The 22,187-nt window shown below is 41.8% G+C and overlaps 1 protein-coding gene across 2 annotated transcripts in view; it reads left to right on the top strand.

The window, feature by feature from the left end:
* Nucleotides 1-22,187, top strand: part of LOC137056308 (A disintegrin and metalloproteinase with thrombospondin motifs 14) — a 137,246-nt gene that overhangs the window by 112,885 nt on the left and 2,174 nt on the right. For both annotated transcript variants that reach the window (XM_067430351.1, XM_067430350.1), the window contains exon 21: nt 21,830-21,925. In XM_067430351.1, coding sequence (XP_067286452.1) covers nt 21,830-21,925 — 96 coding nt within the window. The remainder of the gene's footprint in view (nt 1-21,829; nt 21,926-22,187) is intronic.

Raw genomic sequence — 22,187 nt, 5'->3', positions numbered from 1 at the left:
CAAACCAGCGCTCCTGTCTACGTCTCAGTGCCCTCTATCTGAATCTAGAGTTTCAGGAAGATTGGAGAAACTTTATTTTCCAACCCAAAAAATCCATAAGGGGATACCCTTTGTCTTTTTTGGGGGGGGATTTTCGAGTTTCTCTGATGTTCTCTAAACTCTGGATTCAGATAGAGGGCGCTGAGACGTAGACAGGAGCGCAAGTCTGGTGGCCCTGGGGCCTTCCAGAGCTGAACGAGAGCAGGAAACGCGAAGATGTCCAGATTCCCAATTACGCAATGGCCGCCAAATAACTGATTCCTGTACAGTATTTATAGATGATATTTCATATTTAATATCATTTTTATGGATGACAACATCCATAAAATGTTGTCACTGTACTTAGCACACCCAAGTGAACAAATTCATCCATTATTCAAATGATTAGGGGCCTCTTGCTACCAACAGAAGCAGGAAACACAAAGATGAACCGATTCCCAATTATGTAATGGCCACAAAATAACTGACTCCTGGACACAGTGTTTTTTAGATGATATTTCACGTTTAATATACATTTTTGCACATAAAACACCTCAACTGTACTAAGCACACCCAACCGAACACATTCATGTGACTTTCAAGTCATTTGAGTGCTTAATTTGCATAGAAAAGGCAGTATCTTTGTCCAGTTTATTTAGAGACCACAGCATAAATCGGAAATTGGACGTCTTTGTGTTTTTGACTCCAGTTCAGCCCCAGAAGGCCCTAGGGCCACCAAACCAGCGCTCCTGTCTACGTCTCAGCGCCCCCTATCTGAATCTAGAGTTTCAGGAAGATTGGAGAAACTTTATTTTCCAACCAAAAAATCCATAAGGGGATACCCTTTGTCTTTTTTGGGGGGAATTTTCGAGTTTCTCTGATGTTCTCTAAACTCTGGATTCAGATAGAGGGCGCTGAGACGTAGACAGGAGCGCAAGTCTGGTGGCCCTGGGGCCTTCCAGAGCTGAACGAGAGCAGGAAACGCGAAGATGTCCAGATTTCCAATTACGTAATGGCCGCCAAAGAACTGATTCCTGTACAGTATTTATAGATGATATTTCATATTTAATATCATTTTTATGGATGACAACACCTCTTCTGTTCTAAGCACACCCAAGCAAACACATTCCTCCAACGTTCAAGTGATTGGGGGCCTCTTGCTACCAACGGGAGCAGGAAACAAAAAGATGTCCAGATTCCCAATTATGTAATGGCTGTCAAATAACTGACTCCTGGACACAGTGTTTATAGAAGACATTTAACATTTAATATACATTTTTGCACATAAAACACCTCTACTGTACCAAGCACACCCAAGCGAACACATTCATGTGACTTTCAAGTCATTTGAGTGCTTAATTTGCATAGAAAAGGCAGTATCTTTGTCCAGTTTATTTAGAGACCACAGCATAAATCGAAAATTGGACGTCTTTGCGTTTCCTGCTCTTGTTCAGCTCTGGAAGGCCCTAGGGCCACCAAACCAGCGCTCCTGTCTACGTCTCAGCGCCCTCTATCTGAATCTAGAGTTTCAGGAAGATTGGAGAAACTTTATTTTCCAACCCAAAAAATCCATAAGGGGATAGATACCCTTTGTCTTTTTTGGGGGGGAATTTTCGAGTTTCTCTGATGTTCTCTAAACTCTGGATTCAGATAGAGGGCGCTGAGACGTAGACATGAGCGCAAGTCTGGTGGCCCTGGGGCCTTCCAGAGCTGAGCGAGAGCAGGAAACGCGAAGATGTCCAGATTCCCAATTACGTAATGGCAGCCAAATAACTGATTCCTGTACAGTATTTATAGATGATATTTCATATTTAATATCATTTTTATGGATGACAACATCTCTTCTGTTTTAAGCACACCCAAGCAAACACATTCCTCCAACGTTCAAGTGATTAGGGGCCTCTTGCTACCAACGGGAGCAGGAAACACAAAGACGTACAGATTCCCAATTATGTAATGGCTGCCAAATAACTGACTCCTGGACACAGTGTTTATAGAAGATATTTAACATTTAATATACATTTTTGCACATAAAACACCTCTACTGTACCAAGCACACCCAAGCGAACACATTCATGTGACTTTCAAGTCATTTGAGTGCTTAATTTGCATAGAAAAGGCAGTATCTTTGTCCAGTTTATTTAGAGACCACAGCATAAATCGGAAACTGGACGTCTTTGTGTTTTTGACTCCAGTTCAGCCCCAGAAGGCCCTAGGGCCACCAAACCAGCGCTCCTGTCTACGTCTCAGTGCCCTCTATCTGAATCTAGAGTTTCAGGAAGATTGGAGAAACTTTATTTTCCAACCCAAAAAATCCATAAGGGGATACCCTTTGTCTTTTTTGGGGGGGGATTTTCGAGTTTCTCTGATGTTCTCTAAACTCTGGATTCAGATAGAGGGCGCTGAGACGTAGACAGGAGCGCAAGTCTGGTGGCCCTGGGGCCTTCCAGAGCTGAACGAGAGCAGGAAACGCGAAGATGTCCAGATTCCCAATTACGTAATGGCCGCCAAATAACTGATTCCTGTACAGTATTTATAGATGATATTTCATATTTAATATCATTTTTATGGATGACAACATCCATAAAATGTTGTCACTGTACTTAGCACACCCAAGTGAACAAATTCATCCAACATTCAAATGATTAGGGGCCTCTTGCTACCAACAGAAGCAGGAAACACAAAGATGAACCGATTCCCAATTATGTAATGGCCACAAAATAACTGACTCCTGGACACAGTGTTTTTTAGATGATATTTCACGTTTAATATACATTTTTGCACATAAAACACCTCAACTGTACTAAGCACACCCAACCGAACACATTCATGTGACTTTCAAGTCATTTGAGTGCTTAATTTGCATAGAAAAGGCAGTATCTTTGTCCAGTTTATTTAGAGACCACAGCATAAATCGGAAATTGGACGTCTTTGTGTTTTTGACTCCAGTTCAGCCCCAGAAGGCCCTAGGGCCACCAAACCAGCGCTCCTGTCTACGTCTCAGCGCCCCCTATCTGAATCTAGAGTTTCAGGAAGATTGGAGAAACTTTATTTTCCAACCCAAAAAATCCATAAGTGGGATACCCTTTGTCTTTTTTGGGGGGGATTTTCGAGTTTCTCTGATGTTCTCTAAACTCTGGATTCAGATAGGGGGCGCTGAGACGTATACAGGAGCACAAGTCTGGTGGCCCTGGGGCCTTCCAGAGCTGAACGAGAGCAGGAAACGCGAAGATGTCCAGATTCCCAATTACGTAATGGCAGCCAAATAACTGATTCCTGTACAGTATTTATAGATGATATTTCATATTTAATATCATTTTTATGGATGACAACACCTCTTCTGTTTTAAGCACACCCAAGCAAACACATTACTCCAACGTTCAAGTGATTAGGGGCCTCTTGCTACCAACGGGAGCAGGAAACACAAAGACGTACAGATTCCCAATTATATAATGGCCGCCAAATAACTCCTGAACACAATGTTTTTTAGATGATATTTCACGTTTAATATACATTTTTGCACATAAAACACCTCTACTGTACCAAGTACACCCAAGCGAACACATTCATGTGACTTTTAAGTAATTTGAGTGCGTAATTTGCATAGAAAAGGCAGTATCTGTGTCCAATTTATTTAGAGACCACAGCATAAATCGGAAATTGGACGTCTTTGTGTTTTTGACTCCAGTTCAGCCCCAGAAGGCCCTAGGGCCACCAAACCAGCGCTCCTGTCTACGTCTCAGTGCCCTCTATCTGAATCTAGAGTTTCAGGAAGATTGGAGAAACTTTATTTTCCAACCCAAAAAATCCATAAGGGGATACCCTTTGTCTTTTTTGGGGGGGGGATTTTCGAGTTTCTCTGATGTTCTCTAAACTCTGGATTCAGATAGAGGGCGCTGAGACGTAGACAGGAGCGCAAGTCTGGTGGCCCTGGGGCCTTCCAGAGCTGAACGAGAGCAGGAAACGCGAAGATGTCCAGATTCCCAATTACGCAATGGCCGCCAAATAACTGATTCCTGTACAGTATTTATAGATGATATTTCATATTTAATATCATTTTTATGGATGACAACATCCATAAAATGTTGTCACTGTACTTAGCACACCCAAGTGAACAAATTCATCCATTATTCAAATGATTAGGGGCCTCTTGCTACCAACAGAAGCAGGAAACACAAAGATGAACCGATTCCCAATTATGTAATGGCCACAAAATAACTGACTCCTGGACACAGTGTTTTTTAGATGATATTTCACGTTTAATATACATTTTTGCACATAAAACACCTCAACTGTACTAAGCACACCCAACCGAACACATTCATGTGACTTTCAAGTCATTTGAGTGCTTAATTTGCATAGAAAAGGCAGTATCTTTGTCCAGTTTATTTAGAGACCACAGCATAAATCGGAAATTGGACGTCTTTGTGTTTTTGACTCCAGTTCAGCCCCAGAAGGCCCTAGGGCCACCAAACCAGCGCTCCTGTCTACGTCTCAGCGCCCCCTATCTGAATCTAGAGTTTCAGGAAGATTGGAGAAACTTTATTTTCCAACCAAAAAATCCATAAGGGGATACCCTTTGTCTTTTTTGGGGGGAATTTTCGAGTTTCTCTGATGTTCTCTAAACTCTGGATTCAGATAGAGGGCGCTGAGACGTAGACAGGAGCGCAAGTCTGGTGGCCCTGGGGCCTTCCAGAGCTGAACGAGAGCAGGAAACGCGAAGATGTCCAGATTTCCAATTACGTAATGGCCGCCAAATAACTGATTCCTGTACAGTATTTATAGATGATATTTCATATTTAATATCATTTTTATGGATGACAACACCTCTTCTGTTCTAAGCACAACCAAGCAAACACATTCCTCCAACGTTCAAGTGATTGGGGGCCTCTTGCTACCAACAGGAGCAGGAAACAAAAAGATGTCCAGATTCCCAATTATGTAATGGCTGCCAAATAACTGACTCCTGGACCCAGTGTTTATAGAAGATATTTAACATTTAATATACATTTTTGCACATAAAACACCTCTACTGTACCAAGCACACCCAAGCGAACACATTCATGTGACTTTCAAGTCATGTGAGTGCTTAATTTGCATAGAAAAGGCAGTATCTTTGTCCAGTTTATTTAGAGACCACAGCATAAATCGGAAACTGGACGTCTTTGTGTTTTTGACTCCAGTTCAGCCCCAGAAGGCCCTAGGGCCACCAAACCAGCGCTCCTGTCTACGTCTCAGTGCCCTCTATCTGAATCTAGAGTTTCAGGAAGATTGGAGAAACTTTATTTTCCAACCCAAAAAATCCATAAGGGGATACCCTTTGTCTTTTTTGGGGGGGGATTTTCGAGTTTCTCTGATGTTCTCTAAACTCTGGATTCAGATAGAGGGCGCTGAGACGTAGACAGGAGCGCAAGTCTGGTGGCCCTGGGGCCTTCCAGAGCTGAACGAGAGCAGGAAACGCGAAGATGTCCAGATTCCCAATTACGCAATGGCCGCCAAATAACTGATTCCTGTACAGTATTTATAGATGATATTTCATATTTAATATCATTTTTATGGATGACAACATCCATAAAATGTTGTCACTGTACTTAGCACACCCAAGTGAACAAATTCATCCAACATTCAAATGATTAGGGGCCTCTTGCTACCAACAGAAGCAGGAAACACAAAGATGAACCGATTCCCAATTATGTAATGGCCACAAAATAACTGACTCCTGGACACAGTGTTTTTTAGATGATATTTCACGTTTAATATACATTTTTGCACATAAAACACCTCAACTGTACTAAGCACACCCAACCGAACACATTCATGTGACTTTCAAGTCATTTGAGTGCTTAATTTGCATAGAAAAGGCAGTATCTTTGTCCAGTTTATTTAGAGACCACAGCATAAATCGGAAATTGGACGTCTTTGTGTTTTTGACTCCAGTTCAGCCCCAGAAGGCCCTAGGGCCACCAAACCAGCGCTCCTGTCTACGTCTCAGCGCCCCCTATCTGAATCTAGAGTTTCAGGAAGATTGGAGAAACTTTATTTTCCAACCAAAAAATCCATAAGGGGATACCCTTTGTCTTTTTTGGGGGGAATTTTCGAGTTTCTCTGATGTTCTCTAAACTCTGGATTCAGATAGAGGGCGCTGAGACGTAGACATGAGCGCAAGTCTGGTGGCCCTGGGGCCTTCCAGAGCTGAGCGAGAGCAGGAAACGCGAAGATGTCCAGATTCCCAATTACGTAATGGCAGCCAAATAACTGATTCCTGTACAGTATTTATAGATGATATTTCATATTTAATATCATTTTTATGGATGACAACATCTCTTCTGTTTTAAGCACACCCAAGCAAACACATTCCTCCAACGTTCAAGTGATTAGGGGCCTCTTGCTACCAACGGGAGCAGGAAACACAAAGACGTACAGATTCCCAATTATATAATGGCCGCCAAATAACTCCTGAACACAATGTTTTTTAGATGATATTTCACGTTTAATATACATTTTTGCACATAAAACACCTCTACTGTACCAAGTACACCCAAGCGAACACATTCATGTGACTTTTAAGTAATTTGAGTGCGTAATTTGCATAGAAAAGGCAGTATCTGTGTCCAATTTATTTAGAGACCACAGCATAAATCGGAAATTGGACGTCTTTGTGTTTTTGACTCCAGTTCAGCCCCAGAAGGCCCTAGGGCCACCAAACCAGCGCTCCTGTCTACGTCTCAGCGCCCTCTATCTGAATCTAGAGTTTCAGAAAGATTGGAGAAACTTTATTTTCCAACCCAAAAAATCCATAAGGGGATACCCTTTGTCTTTTTTGGGGGGGAATTTTCGAGTTTCTCTGATGTTCTCTAAACTCTGGATTCAGATAGAGGGCGCTGAGACGTAGACAGGAGCGCAAGTCTGGTGGCCCTGGGGCCTTCCAGAGCTGAACGAGAGCAGGAAACGCAAAGATGTCCAGATTCCCAATTACGTAATGGCCGCCAAATAACTGATTCCTGTACAGTATTTATAGATGATATTTCATATTTAATATCATTTTTATGGATGACAACATCCATAAAATGTTGTCACTGTACTTAGCACACCCAAGTGAACAAATTCATCCAACATTCAAATGATTAGGGGCCTCTTGCTACCAACAGAAGCAGGAAACACAAAGATGAACCGATTCCCAATTATGTAATGGCCACAAAATAACTGACTCCTGGACACAGTGTTTTTTAGATGATATTTCACGTTTAATATACATTTTTGCACATAAAACACCTCAACTGTACTAAGCACACCCAACCGAACACATTCATGTGACTTTCAAGTCATTTGAGTGCTTAATTTGCATAGAAAAGGCAGTATCTTTGTCCAGTTTATTTAGAGACCACAGCATAAATCGGAAATTGGACGTCTTTGTGTTTTTGACTCCAGTTCAGCCCCAGAAGGCCCTAGGGCCACCAAACCAGCGCTCCTGTCTACGTCTCAGCGCCCCCTATCTGAATCTAGAGTTTCAGGAAGATTGGAGAAACTTTATTTTCCAACCCAAAAAATCCATAAGGGGATAGATACCCTTTGTCTTTTTTGGGGGGGATTTTCGAGTTTCTCTGATGTTCTCTAAACTCTGGATTCAGATAGAGGGCGCTGAGACGTAGACAGGAGCGCAAGTCTGGTGGCCCTGGGGCCTTCCAGAGCTGAACGAGAGCAGGAAACGCGAAGATGTCCAGATTCCCAATTACGTAATGGCCGCCAAATAACTGATTCCTGTACAGTATTTATAGATGATATTTCATATTTAATATCATTTTTATGGATGACAACATCCATAAAATGTTGTCACTGTACTTAGCACACCCAAGTGAACAAATTCATCCAACATTCAAATGATTAGGGGCCTCTTGCTACCAACAGAAGCAGGAAACACAAAGATGTCCAGATTCCCAATTACGTAATGGCAGCCAAATAACTGATTCCTGTACAGTATTTATAGATGATATTTCATATTTAATATCATTTTTATGGATGACAACATCTCTTCTGTTTTAAGCACACCCAAGCAAACACATTCCTCCAACGTTCAAGTGATTAGGGGCCTCTTGCTACCAACGGGAGCAGGAAACACAAAGACGTACAGATTCCCAATTATATAATGGCCGCCAAATAACTCCTGAACACAATGTTTTTTAGATGATATTTCACGTTTAATATACATTTTTGCACATAAAACACCTCTACTGTACCAAGCACACCCAAGCGAACACATTCATGTGACTTTTAAGTAATTTGAGTGCGTAATTTGCATAGAAAAGGCAGTATCTGTGTCCAATTTATTTAGAGACCACAGCATAAATCGGAAATTGGACGTCTTTGTGTTTTTGACTCCAGTTCAGCCCCAGAAGGGCCACCAGACTTGTGCTCCTGTATACGTCTCAGCGCCCTCTATCTGAATCTAGAGTTTCAGGAAGATTGGAGAAACTTTATTTTCCAACCCAAAAAATCCATAAGGGGATACCCTTTGTCTCTTTTGGGGGGGGATTTTCGAGTTTCCCTGATGTTCTCTAAACTCTGGATTCAGATAGAGGGCGCTGAGACATATACAGGAGCACAATTCTTGTGGCCCTGGGGCCTTCCAGAGCTGAGCGAGAGCAGGAAACGCGAAGATGTCTAGATTCCCAATTACGTAATGGCCGCCAAATAACTGATTCCTGTACAATATTTATAGATGATATTTCATATTTAATATCATTTTTATGGATGACAACATCTCTTCTGTTTTAAGCACACCCAAGCGAACACATTCCTCCAATGTTCAAGTGATTAGGGGCCTCTTGCTACCAACGGGAGCAGGAAACACAAAGACGTACAGATTCCCAATTATATAATGGCCGCCAAATAACTCCTGAACACAATGTTTTTTAGATGATATTTCACGTTTAATATACATTTTTGCACATAAAACACTTCTACTGTACCAAGTACACCCAAGCGAACACATTCATGTGACTTTTAAGTAATTTGAGTGCGTAATTTGCATAGAAAAGGCAGTATCTGTGTCCAGTTTATTTAGAGACCACAGCATAAATCGGAAATTGGACGTCTTTGTGTTTTTGACTCCAGTTCAGCCCCAGAAGGCCCTAGGGCCACCAAACCAGCGCTCCTGTCTACGTCTGAGCGCCCCCTATCTGAATCTAGAGTTTCAGGAAGATTGGAGAAACTTTATTTTCCAACCCAAAAAATCCATAAGGGGATACCTTTTGTCTTTTTTGGGGGGGGGGATTTTCGAGTTTCTCTGATGTTCTCTAAACTCTGGATTCAGATAGAGGGCGCTGAGACGTATACAGGAGCACAAGTCTGGTGGCCCTGGGGCCTTCCAGAGCTGAACGAGAGCAGGAAACGCGAAGATGTCCAGATTCCCAATTACGTAATGGCAGCCAAATAACTGATTCCTGTACAGTATTTATAGATGATATTTCATATTTAATATAATTTTTATGGATGACAACATCTCTTCTGTCCTAAGCACACCCAAGCAAACACATTCCTCCAACGTTCAAGTGATTAAGGGCCTCTTTCTACCAACGGGAGCAGGAAACACAAAGATGTCCAGATTCCCAATTATGTAATGGCTGCCAAATAACTGACTCCTGGACACAGTGTTTATAGAAGATATTTAACATTTAATATACTTTTTGCACATAAAACACCTCTACTGTACTAAGCACACCCAACCGAACACATTCATGTGACTTTCAAGTCATTTGAGTGCTTAATTTGCATAGAAAAGGCAGTATCTGTGTCCAGGTTATTTAGAGACCACAGCATAAATCGGAAATTGGACGTCTTTGTGTTTTTGACTCCAGTTCAGCCCCAGAAGGCCCTAGGGCCACCAAACCAGCGCTCCTGTCTACGTCTCAGCGCCCCCTATCTGAATCTAGAGTTTCAGGAAGATTGGAGAAACTTTATTTTCCAACCCAAAAAATCCATATGGAGATACCCTTTGTCTTTTTTGGGGGGAAATTTTCGAGTTTCCCTGATGTTCTCTAAACTCTGGATTCAGATAGAGGGCGCTGAGACGTAGACAGGAGCGCAAGTCTGGTGGCCCTGGGGCCTTCCAGAGCTGAACGAGAGCAGGAAACGCGAAGATGTCCAGATTCCCAATTACGTAATGGCCGCCAAATAACTGATTCCTGTACAGTATTTATAGATGATATTTCATATTTAATATCATTTTTATGGATGACAACATCCATAAAATGTTGTCACTGTACTTAGCACACCCAAGTGAACAAATTCATCCAACATTCAAATGATTAGGGGCCTCTTGCTACCAACAGAAGCAGGAAACACAAAGATGAACCGATTCCCAATTATGTAATGGCCACAAAATAACTGACTCCTGGACACCGTGTTTTTTAGATGATATTTCACGTTTAATATACATTTTTGCACATAAAACACCTCAACTGTACTAAGCACACCCAACTGAACACATTCATGTGACTTTCAAGTCATTTGAGTGCTTAATTTGCATAGAAAAGGCAGTATCTTTGTCCAGTTTATTTAGAGACCACAGCATAAATCGGAAATTGGACGTCTTTGTGTTTTTGACTCCAGTTCAGCCCCAGAAGGCCCTAGGGCCACCAAACCAGCGCTCCTGTCTACGTCTCACCGCCCCCTATCTGAATCTAGAGTTTCAGGAAGATTGGAGAAACTTTATTTTCCAACCCAAAAAATCCATAAGGGGATACCCTTTGTCTTTTTTTGGGGGGGGATTTTCGAGTTTCTCTGATGTTCTCTAAACTCTGGATTCAGATAGAGGGCGCTGAGACGTAGACATGAGCGCAAGTCTGGTGGCCCTGGGGCCTTCCAGAGCTGAGCGAGAGCAGGAAACGCGAAGATGTCCAGATTCCCAATTACGTAATGGCAGCCAAATAACTGATTCCTGTACAGTATTTATAGATGATATTTCATATTTAATATCATTTTTATGGATGACAACATCCATAAAATGTTGTCACTGTACTTAGCACACCCAAGTGAACAAATTCATCCAACATTCAAATGATTAGGGGCCTCTTGCTACCAACAGAAGCAGGAAACACAAAGATGAACCGATTCCCAATTATGTAATGGCCACAAAATAACTGACTCCTGGACACAGTGTTTTTTAGATGATATTTCACGTTTAATATACATTTTTGCACATAAAACACCTCAACTGTACTAAGCACACCCAACCGAACACATTCATGTGACTTTCAAGTTATTTGAGTGCTTAATTTGCATAGAAAAGGCAGTATCTTTGTCCAGTTTATTTGGAGACCACAGCATAAATCGGAAATTGGACGTCTTTGTGTTTTTGACTCCAGTTCAGCCCCAGAAGGCCCTAGGGCCACCAAACCAGCGCTCCTGTCTACGTCTCAGCGCCCCCTATCTGAATCTAGAGTTTCAGGAAGATTGGAGAAACTTTATTTTCCAACCCAAAAAATCCATAAGTGGGATACCCTTTGTCTTTTTTGGGGGGGATTTTCGAGTTTCTCTGATGTTCTCTAAACTCTGGATTCAGATAGGGGGCGCTGAGACGTATACAGGAGCACAAGTCTGGTGGCCCTGGGGCCTTCCAGAGCTGAACGAGAGCAGGAAACGCGAAGATGTCCAGATTCCCAATTACGTAATGGCAGCCAAATAACTGATTCCTGTACAGTATTTATAGATGATATTTCATATTTAATATCATTTTTATGGATGACAACACCTCTTCTGTTTTAAGCACACCCAAGCAAACACATTACTCCAACGTTCAAGTGATTAGGGGCCTCTTGCTACCAACGGGAGCAGGAAACACAAAGACGTACAGATTCCCAATTATATAATGGCCGCCAAATAACTCCTGAACACAATGTTTTTTAGATGATATTTCACGTTTAATATACATTTTTGCACATAAAACACCTCTACTGTACCAAGTACACCCAAGCGAACACATTCATGTGACTTTTAAGTAATTTGAGTGCGTAATTTGCATAGAAAAGGCAGTATCTGTGTCCAATTTATTTAGAGACCACAGCATAAATCGGAAATTGGACGTCTTTGTGTTTTTGACTCCAGTTCAGCCCCAGAAGGCCCTAGGGCCACCAAACCAGCGCTCCTGTCTACGTCTCAGTGCCCTCTATCTGAATCTAGAGTTTCAGGAAGATTGGAGAAACTTTATTTTCCAACCCAAAAAATCCATAAGGGGATACCCTTTGTCTTTTTTGGGGGGGGATTTTCGAGTTTCTCTGATGTTCTCTAAACTCTGGATTCAGATAGAGGGCGCTGAGACGTAGACAGGAGCGCAAGTCTGGTGGCCCTGGGGCCTTCCAGAGCTGAACGAGAGCAGGAAACGCGAAGATGTCCAGATTCCCAATTACGCAATGGCCGCCAAATAACTGATTCCTGTACAGTATTTATAGATGATATTTCATATTTAATATCATTTTTATGGATGACAACATCCATAAAATGTTGTCACTGTACTTAGCACACCCAAGTGAACAAATTCATCCAACATTCAAATGATTAGGGGCCTCTTGCTACCAACAGAAGCAGGAAACACAAAGATGAACCGATTCCCAATTATGTAATGGCCACAAAATAACTGACTCCTGGACACAGTGTTTTTTAGATGATATTTCACGTTTAATATACATTTTTGCACATAAAACACCTCAACTGTACTAAGCACACCCAACCGAACACATTCATGTGACTTTCAAGTCATTTGAGTGCTTAATTTGCATAGAAAAGGCAGTATCTTTGTCCAGTTTATTTAGAGACCACAGCATAAATCGGAAATTGGACGTCTTTGTGTTTTTGACTCCAGTTCAGCCCCAGAAGGCCCTAGGGCCACCAAACCAGCGCTCCTGTCTACGTCTCAGCGCCCCCTATCTGAATCTAGAGTTTCAGGAAGATTGGAGAAACTTTATTTTCCAACCAAAAAATCCATAAGGGGATACCCTTTGTCTTTTTTGGGGGGAATTTTCGAGTTTCTCTGATGTTCTCTAAACTCTGGATTCAGATAGAGGGCGCTGAGACGTAGACAGGAGCGCAAGTCTGGTGGCCCTGGGGCCTTCCAGAGCTGAACGAGAGCAGGAAACGCGAAGATGTCCAGATTTCCAATTACGTAATGGCCGCCAAATAACTGATTCCTGTACAGTATTTATAGATGATATTTCATAATTAATATCATTTTTATGGATGACAACACCTCTTCTGTTCTAAGCACAACCAAGCAAACACATTCCTCCAACGTTCAAGTGATTGGGGGCCTCTTGCTACCAACAGGAGCAGGAAACAAAAAGATGTCCAGATTCCCAATTATGTAATGGCTGCCAAATAACTGACTCCTGGACCCAGTGTTTATAGAAGATATTTAACATTTAATATACATTTTTGCACATAAAGCACCTCTACTGTACCAAGCACACCCAAGCGAACACATTCATGTGACTTTCAAGTCATGTGAGTGCTTAATTTGCATAGAAAAGGCAGTATCTTTGTCCAGTTTATTTAGAGACCACAGCATAAATCGGAAACTGGACGTCTTTGTGTTTTTGACTCCAGTTCAGCCCCAGAAGGCCCTAGGGCCACCAAACCAGCGCTCCTGTCTACGTCTCAGTGCCCTCTATCTGAATCTAGAGTTTCAGGAAGATTGGAGAAACTTTATTTTCCAACCCAAAAAATCCATAAGGGGATACCCTTTGTCTTTTTTGGGGGGGGATTTTCGAGTTTCTCTGATGTTCTCTAAACTCTGGATTCAGATAGAGGGCGCTGAGACGTAGACAGGAGCGCAAGTCTGGTGGCCCTGGGGCCTTCCAGAGCTGAACGAGAGCAGGAAACGCGAAGATGTCCAGATTCCCAATTACGCAATGGCCGCCAAATAACTGATTCCTGTACAGTATTTATAGATGATATTTCATATTTAATATCATTTTTATGGATGACAACATCCATAAAATGTTGTCACTGTACTTAGCACACCCAAGTGAACAAATTCATCCAACATTCAAATGATTAGGGGCCTCTTGCTACCAACAGAAGCAGGAAACACAAAGATGAACCGATTCCCAATTATGTAATGGCCACAAAATAACTGACTCCTGGACACAGTGTTTTTTAGATGATATTTCACGTTTAATATACATTTTTGCACATAAAACACCTCAACTGTACTAAGCACACCCAACCGAACACATTCATGTGACTTTCAAGTCATTTGAGTGCTTAATTTGCATAGAAAAGGCAGTATCTTTGTCCAGTTTATTTAGAGACCACAGCATAAATCGGAAATTGGACGTCTTTGTGTTTTTGACTCCAGTTCAGCCCCAGAAGGCCCTAGGGCCACCAAACCAGCGCTCCTGTCTACGTCTCAGCGCCCCCTATCTGAATCTAGAGTTTCAGGAAGATTGGAGAAACTTTATTTTCCAACCAAAAAATCCATAAGGGGATACCCTTTGTCTTTTTTGGGGGGAATTTTCGAGTTTCTCTGATGTTCTCTAAACTCTGGATTCAGATAGAGGGCGCTGAGACGTAGACAGGAGCGCAAGTCTGGTGGCCCTGGGGCCTTCCAGAGCTGAACGAGAGCAGGAAACGCGAAGATGTCCAGATTTCCAATTACGTAATGGCCGCCAAATAACTGATTCCTGTACAGTATTTATAGATGATATTTCATATTTAATATCATTTTTATGGATGACAACATCCATAAAATGTTGTCACTGTATTTAGCACACCCAAGTGAACAAATTCATCCAACATTCAAATGATTAGGGGCCTCTTGCTACCAACGGAAGCAGGAAACACAAAGATGAACCGATTCTCAATTATGTAATGGCCACAAAATAACTGACTCCTGGACACAGTGTTTATAGAAGACATTTAACATTTAATATACATTTTTGCACATAAAACACCTCTACTGTACCAAGCACACCCAAGCGAACACATTCATGTGACTTTCAAGTCATTTGAGTGCTTAATTTGCATAGAAAAGGCAGTATCTTTGTCCAGTTTATTTAGAGACCACAGCATAAATCGGAAATTGGACGTCTTTGTGTTTTTGACTCCAGTTCAGCCCCAGAAGGCCCTAGGGCCACCAAACCAGCGCTCCTGTCTACGTCTCAGCGCCCTCTATCTGAATCTAGAGTTTCAGGAGGATTGGAGAAACTTTATTTTCCAACCCAAAAAATCCATAAGAGGATACCCTTTGTCTTTTTTGGGGGGGAATTTTCGAGTTTCTCTGATGTTCTCTAAACTCTGGATTCAGATAGAGGGCGCTGAGACGTAGACATGAGCGCAAGTCTGGTGGCCCTGGGGCCTTCCAGAGCTGAGCGAGAGCAGGAAACGCGAAGATGTCCAGATTCCCAATTACGTAATGGCAGCCAAATAACTGATTCCTGTACAGTATTTATAGATGATATTTCATATTTAATATCATTTTTATGGATGACAACATCTCTTCTGTTTTAAGCACACCCAAGCAAACACATTCCTCCAACGTTCAAGTGATTAGGGGCCTCTTGCTACCAACGGGAGCAGGAAACACAAAGACGTACAGATTCCCAATTATATAATGGCCGCCAAATAACTCCTGAACACAATGTTTTTTAGATGATATTTCACGTTTAATATACATTTTTGCACATAAAACACCTCTACTGTACCAAGTACACCCAAGCGAACACATTCATGTGACTTTTAAGTAATTTGAGTGCGTAATTTGCATAGAAAAGGCAGTATCTGTGTCCAATTTATTTAGAGACCACAGCATAAATCGGAAATTGGACGTCTTTGTGTTTTTGACTCCAGTTCAGCCCCAGAAGGCCCTAGGGCCACCAAACCAGCGCTCCTGTCTACGTCTCAGCGCCCTCTATCTGAATCTAGAGTTTCAGAAAGATTGGAGAAACTTTATTTTCCAACCCAAAAAATCCATAAGGGGATACCCTTTGTCTTTTTTGGGGGGGAATTTTCGAGTTTCTCTGATGTTCTCTAAACTCTGGATTCAGATAGAGGGCGCTGAGACGTAGACAGGAGCGCAAGTCTGGTGGCCCTGGGGCCTTCCAGAGCTGAACGAGAGCAGGAAACGCAAAGATGTCCAGATTCCCAATTACGTAATGGCCGCCAAATAACTGATTCCTGTACAGTATTTATAGATGATATTTCATATTTAATATCATTTTTATGGATGACAACATCCATAAAATGTTGTCACTGTACTTAGCACACCCAAGTGAACAAATTCATCCAACATTCAAATGATTAGGGGCCTCTTGCTACCAACAGAAGCAGGAAACACAAAGATGAACCGATTCCCAATTATGTAATGGCCACAAAATAACTGACTCCTGGACACAGTGTTTTTTAGATGATATTTCACGTTTAATATACATTTTTGCACATAAAACACCTCAACTGTACTAAGCACACCCAACCGAACACATTCATGTGACTTTCAAGTCATTTGAGTGCTTAATTTGCATAGAAAAGGCAGTATCTTTGTCCAGTTTATTTAGAGACCACAGCATAAATCGGAAATTGGACGTCTTTGTGTTTTTGACTCCAGTTCAGCCCCAGAAGGCCCTAGGGCCACCAAACCAGCGCTCCTGTCTACGTCTCAGCGCCCCCTATCTGAATCTAGAGTTTCAGGAAGATTGGAGAAACTTTATTTTCCAACCCAAAAAATCCATAAGGGGATAGATACCCTTTGTCTTTTTTGGGGGGGATTTTCGAGTTTCTCTGATGTTCTCTAAACTCTGGATTCAGATAGGGGGCGCTGAGACGTATACAGGAGCACAAGTCTGGTGGCCCTGGGGCCTTCCAGAGCTGAACGAGAGCAGGAAACGCGAAGATGTCCAGATTCCCAATTACGTAATGGCAGCCAAATAACTGATTCCTGTACAGTATTTATAGATGATATTTCATATTTAATATCATTTTTATGGATGACAACACCTCTTCTGTTTTAAGCACACCCAAGCAAACACATTCCTCCAACGTTCAAGTGATTAGGGGCCTCTTGCTACCAACGGGAGCAGGAAACACAAAGACGTACAGATTCCCAATTATATAATGGCCGCCAAATAACTCCTGAACACAATGTTTTTTAGATGATATTTCACGTTTAATATACATTTTTGCACATAAAACACCTCTACTGTACCAAGTACACCCAAGCGAACACATTCATGTGACTTTTAAGTAATTTGAGTGCGTAATTTGCATAGAAAAGGCAGTATCTGTGTCCAATTTATTTAGAGACCACAGCATAAATCGGAAATTGGACGTCTTTGTGTTTTTGACTCCAGTTCAGCCCCAGAAGGCCCTAGGGCCACCAAACCAGCGCTCCTGTCTACGTCTCAGCGCCCTCTATCTGAATCTAGAGTTTCAGGAAGATTGGAGAAACTTTATTTTCCAACCCAAAAAATCCATAAGGGGATACCCTTTGTCTTTTTTGGGGGGGAATTTTCGAGTTTCTCTGATGTTCTCTAAACTCTGGATTCAGATAGAGGGCGCTGAGACGTAGACATGAGCGCAAGTCTGGTGGCCCTGGGGCCTTCCAGAGCTGAGCGAGAGCAGGAAACGCGAAGATGTCCAGATTCCCAATTACGTAATGGCAGCCAAATAACTGATTCCTGTACAGTATTTATAGATGATATTTCATATTTAATATCATTTTTATGGATGACAACATCTCTTCTGTTTTAAGCACACCCAAGCAAACACATTCCTCCAACGTTCAAGTGATTAGGGGCCTCTTGCTACCAACGGGAGCAGGAAACACAAAGACGTACAGATTCCCAATTATGTAATGGCTGCCAAATAACTGACTCCTGGACACAGTGTTTATAGAAGATATTTAACATTTAATATACATTTTTGCACATAAAACACCTCTACTGTACCAAGCACACCCAAGCGAACACATTCATGTGACTTTCAAGTCATTTGAGTGCTTAATTTGCATAGAAAAGGCAGTATCTTTGTCCAGTTTATTTAGAGACCACAGCATAAATCGGAAACTGGACGTCTTTGTGTTTTTGACTCCAGTTCAGCCCCAGAAGGCCCTAGGGCCACCAAACCAGCGCTCCTGTCTACGTCTCAGTGCCCTCTATCTGAATCTAGAGTTTCAGGAAGATTGGAGAAACTTTATTTTCCAACCCAAAAAATCCATAAGGGGATACCCTTTGTCTTTTTTGGGGGGGGATTTTCGAGTTTCTCTGATGTTCTCTAAACTCTGGATTCAGATAGAGGGCGCTGAGACGTAGACATGAGCGCAAGTCTGGTGGCCCTGGGGCCTTCCAGAGCTGAACGAGAGCAGGAAACGCGAAGATGTCCAGATTCCCAATTACGTAATGGCCGCCAAATAACTGATTCCTGTACAGTATTTATAGATGATATTTCATATTTAATATCATTTTTATGGATGACAACATCCATAAAATGTTGTCACTGTACTTAGCACACCCAAGTGAACAAATTCATCCAACATTCAAATGATTAGGGGCCTCTTGCTACCAACAGAAGCAGGAAACACAAAGATGAACTGATTCCCAATTATGTAATGGCCACAAAATAACTGACTCCTGGACACAGTGTTTTTTAGATGATATTTCACGTTTAATATACATTTTTGCACATAAAACACCTCAACTGTACTAAGCACACCCAACTGAACACATTCATGTGACTTTCAAGTCATTTGAGTGCTTAATTTGCATAGAAAAGGCAGTATCTTTGTCCAGTTTATTTAGAGACCACAGCATAAATCGGAAATTGGACGTCTTTGTGTTTTTGACTCCAGTTCAGCCCCAGAAGGCCCTAGGGCCACCAAACCAGCGCTCCTGTCTACGTCTCAGCGCCCCCTATCTGAATCTAGAGTTTCAGGAAGATTGGAGAAACTTTATTTTCCAACCCAAAAAATCCATATGGGGATACCCTTTGTCTTTTTTGGGGGGAAATTTTCGAGTTTCCCTGATGTTCTCTAAACTCTGGATTCAGATAGGGGGCGCTGAGACGTATACAGGAGCACAACTCTGGTGGCCCTGGGGCCTTCCAGAGCTGAACGAGAGCAGGAAACGCGAAGATGTCCAGATTCCCAATTACGTAATGGCCGCCAAATAACTGATTCCTGTACAGTATTTATAGATGATATTTCATATTTAATATCATTTTTATGGATGACAACATCCATAAAATGTTGTCACTGTACTTAGCACACCCAAGTGAACAAATTCATCCAACATTCAAATGATTAGGGGCCTCTTGCTACCAACAGAAGCAGGAAACACAAAGATGAACCGATTCCCAATTATGTAATGGCCACAAAATAACTGACTCCTGGACACCGTGTTTTTTAGATGATATTTCACGTTTAATATACATTTTTGCACATAAAACACCTCAACTGTACTAAGCACACCCAACCGAACACATTCATGTGACTTTCAAGTCATTTGAGTGCTTAATTTGCATAGAAAAGGCAGTATCTTTGTCCAGTTTATTTAGAGACCACAGCATAAATCGGAAATTGGACGTCTTTGTGTTTTTGACTCCAGTTCAGCCCCAGAAGGCTTTAGGGCCACCAAACCAGCGCTCCTGTCTACGTCTCAGCGCCCCCTATCTGAATCTAGAGTTTCAGGAAGATTGGAGAAACTTTATTTTCCAACCCAAAAAAATCCATATGGGGATGGGGATTTTCGAGTTTCTCTGATGTTCTCTAAACTCTGGATTCAGATAGAGGGCGCTGAGACGTATACAGGAGCACAAGTCTGGTGGCCCTGGGGCCTTCCAGAGCTGAACGAGAGCAGGAAACGCGAAGATGTCCAGATTCCCAATTACGTAATGGCAGCCAAATAACTGATTCCTGTACAGTATTTATAGATGATATTTCATATTTAATATCATTTTTATGGATGACAACATCTCTTCTGTTTTAAGCACACCCAAGCAAACACATTCCTCCAACGTTCAAGTGATTAGGGGCCTCTTGCTACCAACGGGAGCAGGAAACACAAAGACGTACAGATTCCCAATTATATAATGGCCGCCAAATAACTCCTGAACACAATGTTTTTTAGATGATATTTCACGTTTAATATACATTTTTGCACATAAAACACCTCTACTGTACCAAGTACACCCAAGCGAACACATTCATGTGACTTTTAAGTAATTTGAGTGCGTAATTTGCATAGAAAAGGCAGTATCTGTGTCCAGTTTATTTAGAGACCACAGCATAAATCGGAAATTGGACGTCTTTGTGTTTTTGACTCCAGTTCAGCCCCAGAAGGGCCACCAGACTTGTGCTCCTGTATACGTCTCAGCACCCTCAATCTGAATCCAGAGTTTCAGGAAGATTGGAGAAACTTTATTTTCCAACCCAAAAAATCCATAAGGGGATACCCTTTGTCTCTTTTGGGGGGGATTTTCGAGTTTCCCTGATGTTCTCTAAACTCTGGATTCAGATAGAGGGCGCTGAGACGTAGACATGAGCGCAAGTCTGGTGGCCCTGGGGCCTTCCAGAGCTGAGCGAGAGCAGGAAACGCGAAGATGTCTAGATTCCCAATTACGTAATGGCCGCCAAATAACTGATTCCTGTACAATATTTATAGATGATATTTCATATTTAATATCATTTTTATGGATGACAACATCTCTTCTGTTTTAAGCACACCCAAGCGAACACATTCCTCCAACGTTCAAGTGATTAGGGGCCTCTTGCTACCAACGGGAGCAGGAAACACAAAGACGTACAGATTCCCAATTATATAATGGCCGCCAAATAACTCCTGAACACAATGTTTTTTAGATGATATTTCACGTTTAATATACATTTTTGCACATAAAACACTTCTACTGTACCAAGTACACCCCAGCGAACACATTCATGTGACTTTTAAGTAATTTGAGTGCGTAATTTGCATAGAAAAGGCAGTATCTGTGTCCAGTTTATTTAGAGACCACAGCATAAATCGGAAATTGGACGTCTTTGTGTTTTTGACTCCAGTTCAGCCCCAGAAGGCCCTAGGGCCACCAAACCAGCGCTCCTGTCTACGTCTCAGCGCCCCCTATCTGAATCTAGAGTTTCAGGAAGATTGGAGAAACTTTATTTTCCAACCCAAAAAATCCATAAGTGGGATACCCTTTGTCTTTTTTGGGGGGGATTTTCGAGTTTCTCTGATGTTCTCTAAACTCTGGATTCAGATAGAGGGCGCTGAGACGTATACAGGAGCGCAAGTCTGGTGGCCCTGGGGCCTTCCAGAGCTGAACGAGAGCAGGAAACGCGAAGATGTCCAGATTCCCAATTACGTAATGGCAGCCAAATAACTGATTCCTGTACAGTATTTATAGATGATATTTCATATTTAATATCATTTTAATGGATGACAACATCTCTTCTGTTTTAAGCACACCCAAGCGAACACATTCCTCCAACGTTCAAATGATTAGGGGCCTCTTGCTATGATCGATAACAGGAAACACAAAGATGAACCTATTCCCATTTATGTAATGGCCGCCAAATAACTGCCTCCTGGACACAGTGTTTTTTAGATGATATTTCACATTTAATATACATTTTTGCACATAAAACACCTCTACTGTACTAAGCACACCCGACCAAATACATTCATCTAATGTTCGAGTGATTAGGGGCCTCTTGCTACGAACGAGAGCAGGAAACACAAAGCTGTACAGATTCCCAATTATGTAATGGCCGCCAAATAACTCCTGGACACAGTGTTTTTTAGATGTTATAAAATGTTCTCTTTTTTTCCCCCAGGAGAGCCGTCTTTCCCCAGTCCAACTAAAGATTTACTGGAAAATTTCACCACTGAGGAGGAGAAACTGCCAGAAAACACACTGGATAAACTCTCTAGTAAGTCATTTTTTTTGTGCAAAATTTTAAATGTCTTTACTGTCAATATTTTAATTCATTTACTGCATCTTTGCTGAATAAAAATATGAATTTCTTAATTATGCAGAAGATGTGTAATAGCGCCCCCTACCGCCTGACAGTGGAAACACGGAAAATTACGTTTTTGGCCGGGAAAACTTTTTCTCAAAAATAACAGTTAATTCTGTGTTTGTCGGCGAAAGAGTTACGAGTGAATGCACGGTTCTAATACACTGACACATAC

The sequence above is a fragment of the Pseudorasbora parva genome, chromosome 21, assembly GCF_024679245.1.
Source record: "Pseudorasbora parva isolate DD20220531a chromosome 21, ASM2467924v1, whole genome shotgun sequence".
Classification (NCBI taxonomy): domain Eukaryota; kingdom Metazoa; phylum Chordata; class Actinopteri; order Cypriniformes; family Gobionidae; genus Pseudorasbora; species Pseudorasbora parva.
Note: the sequence above shows the minus strand (reverse complement) of the source record. Positions and strands in the feature narration are given on the sequence as shown.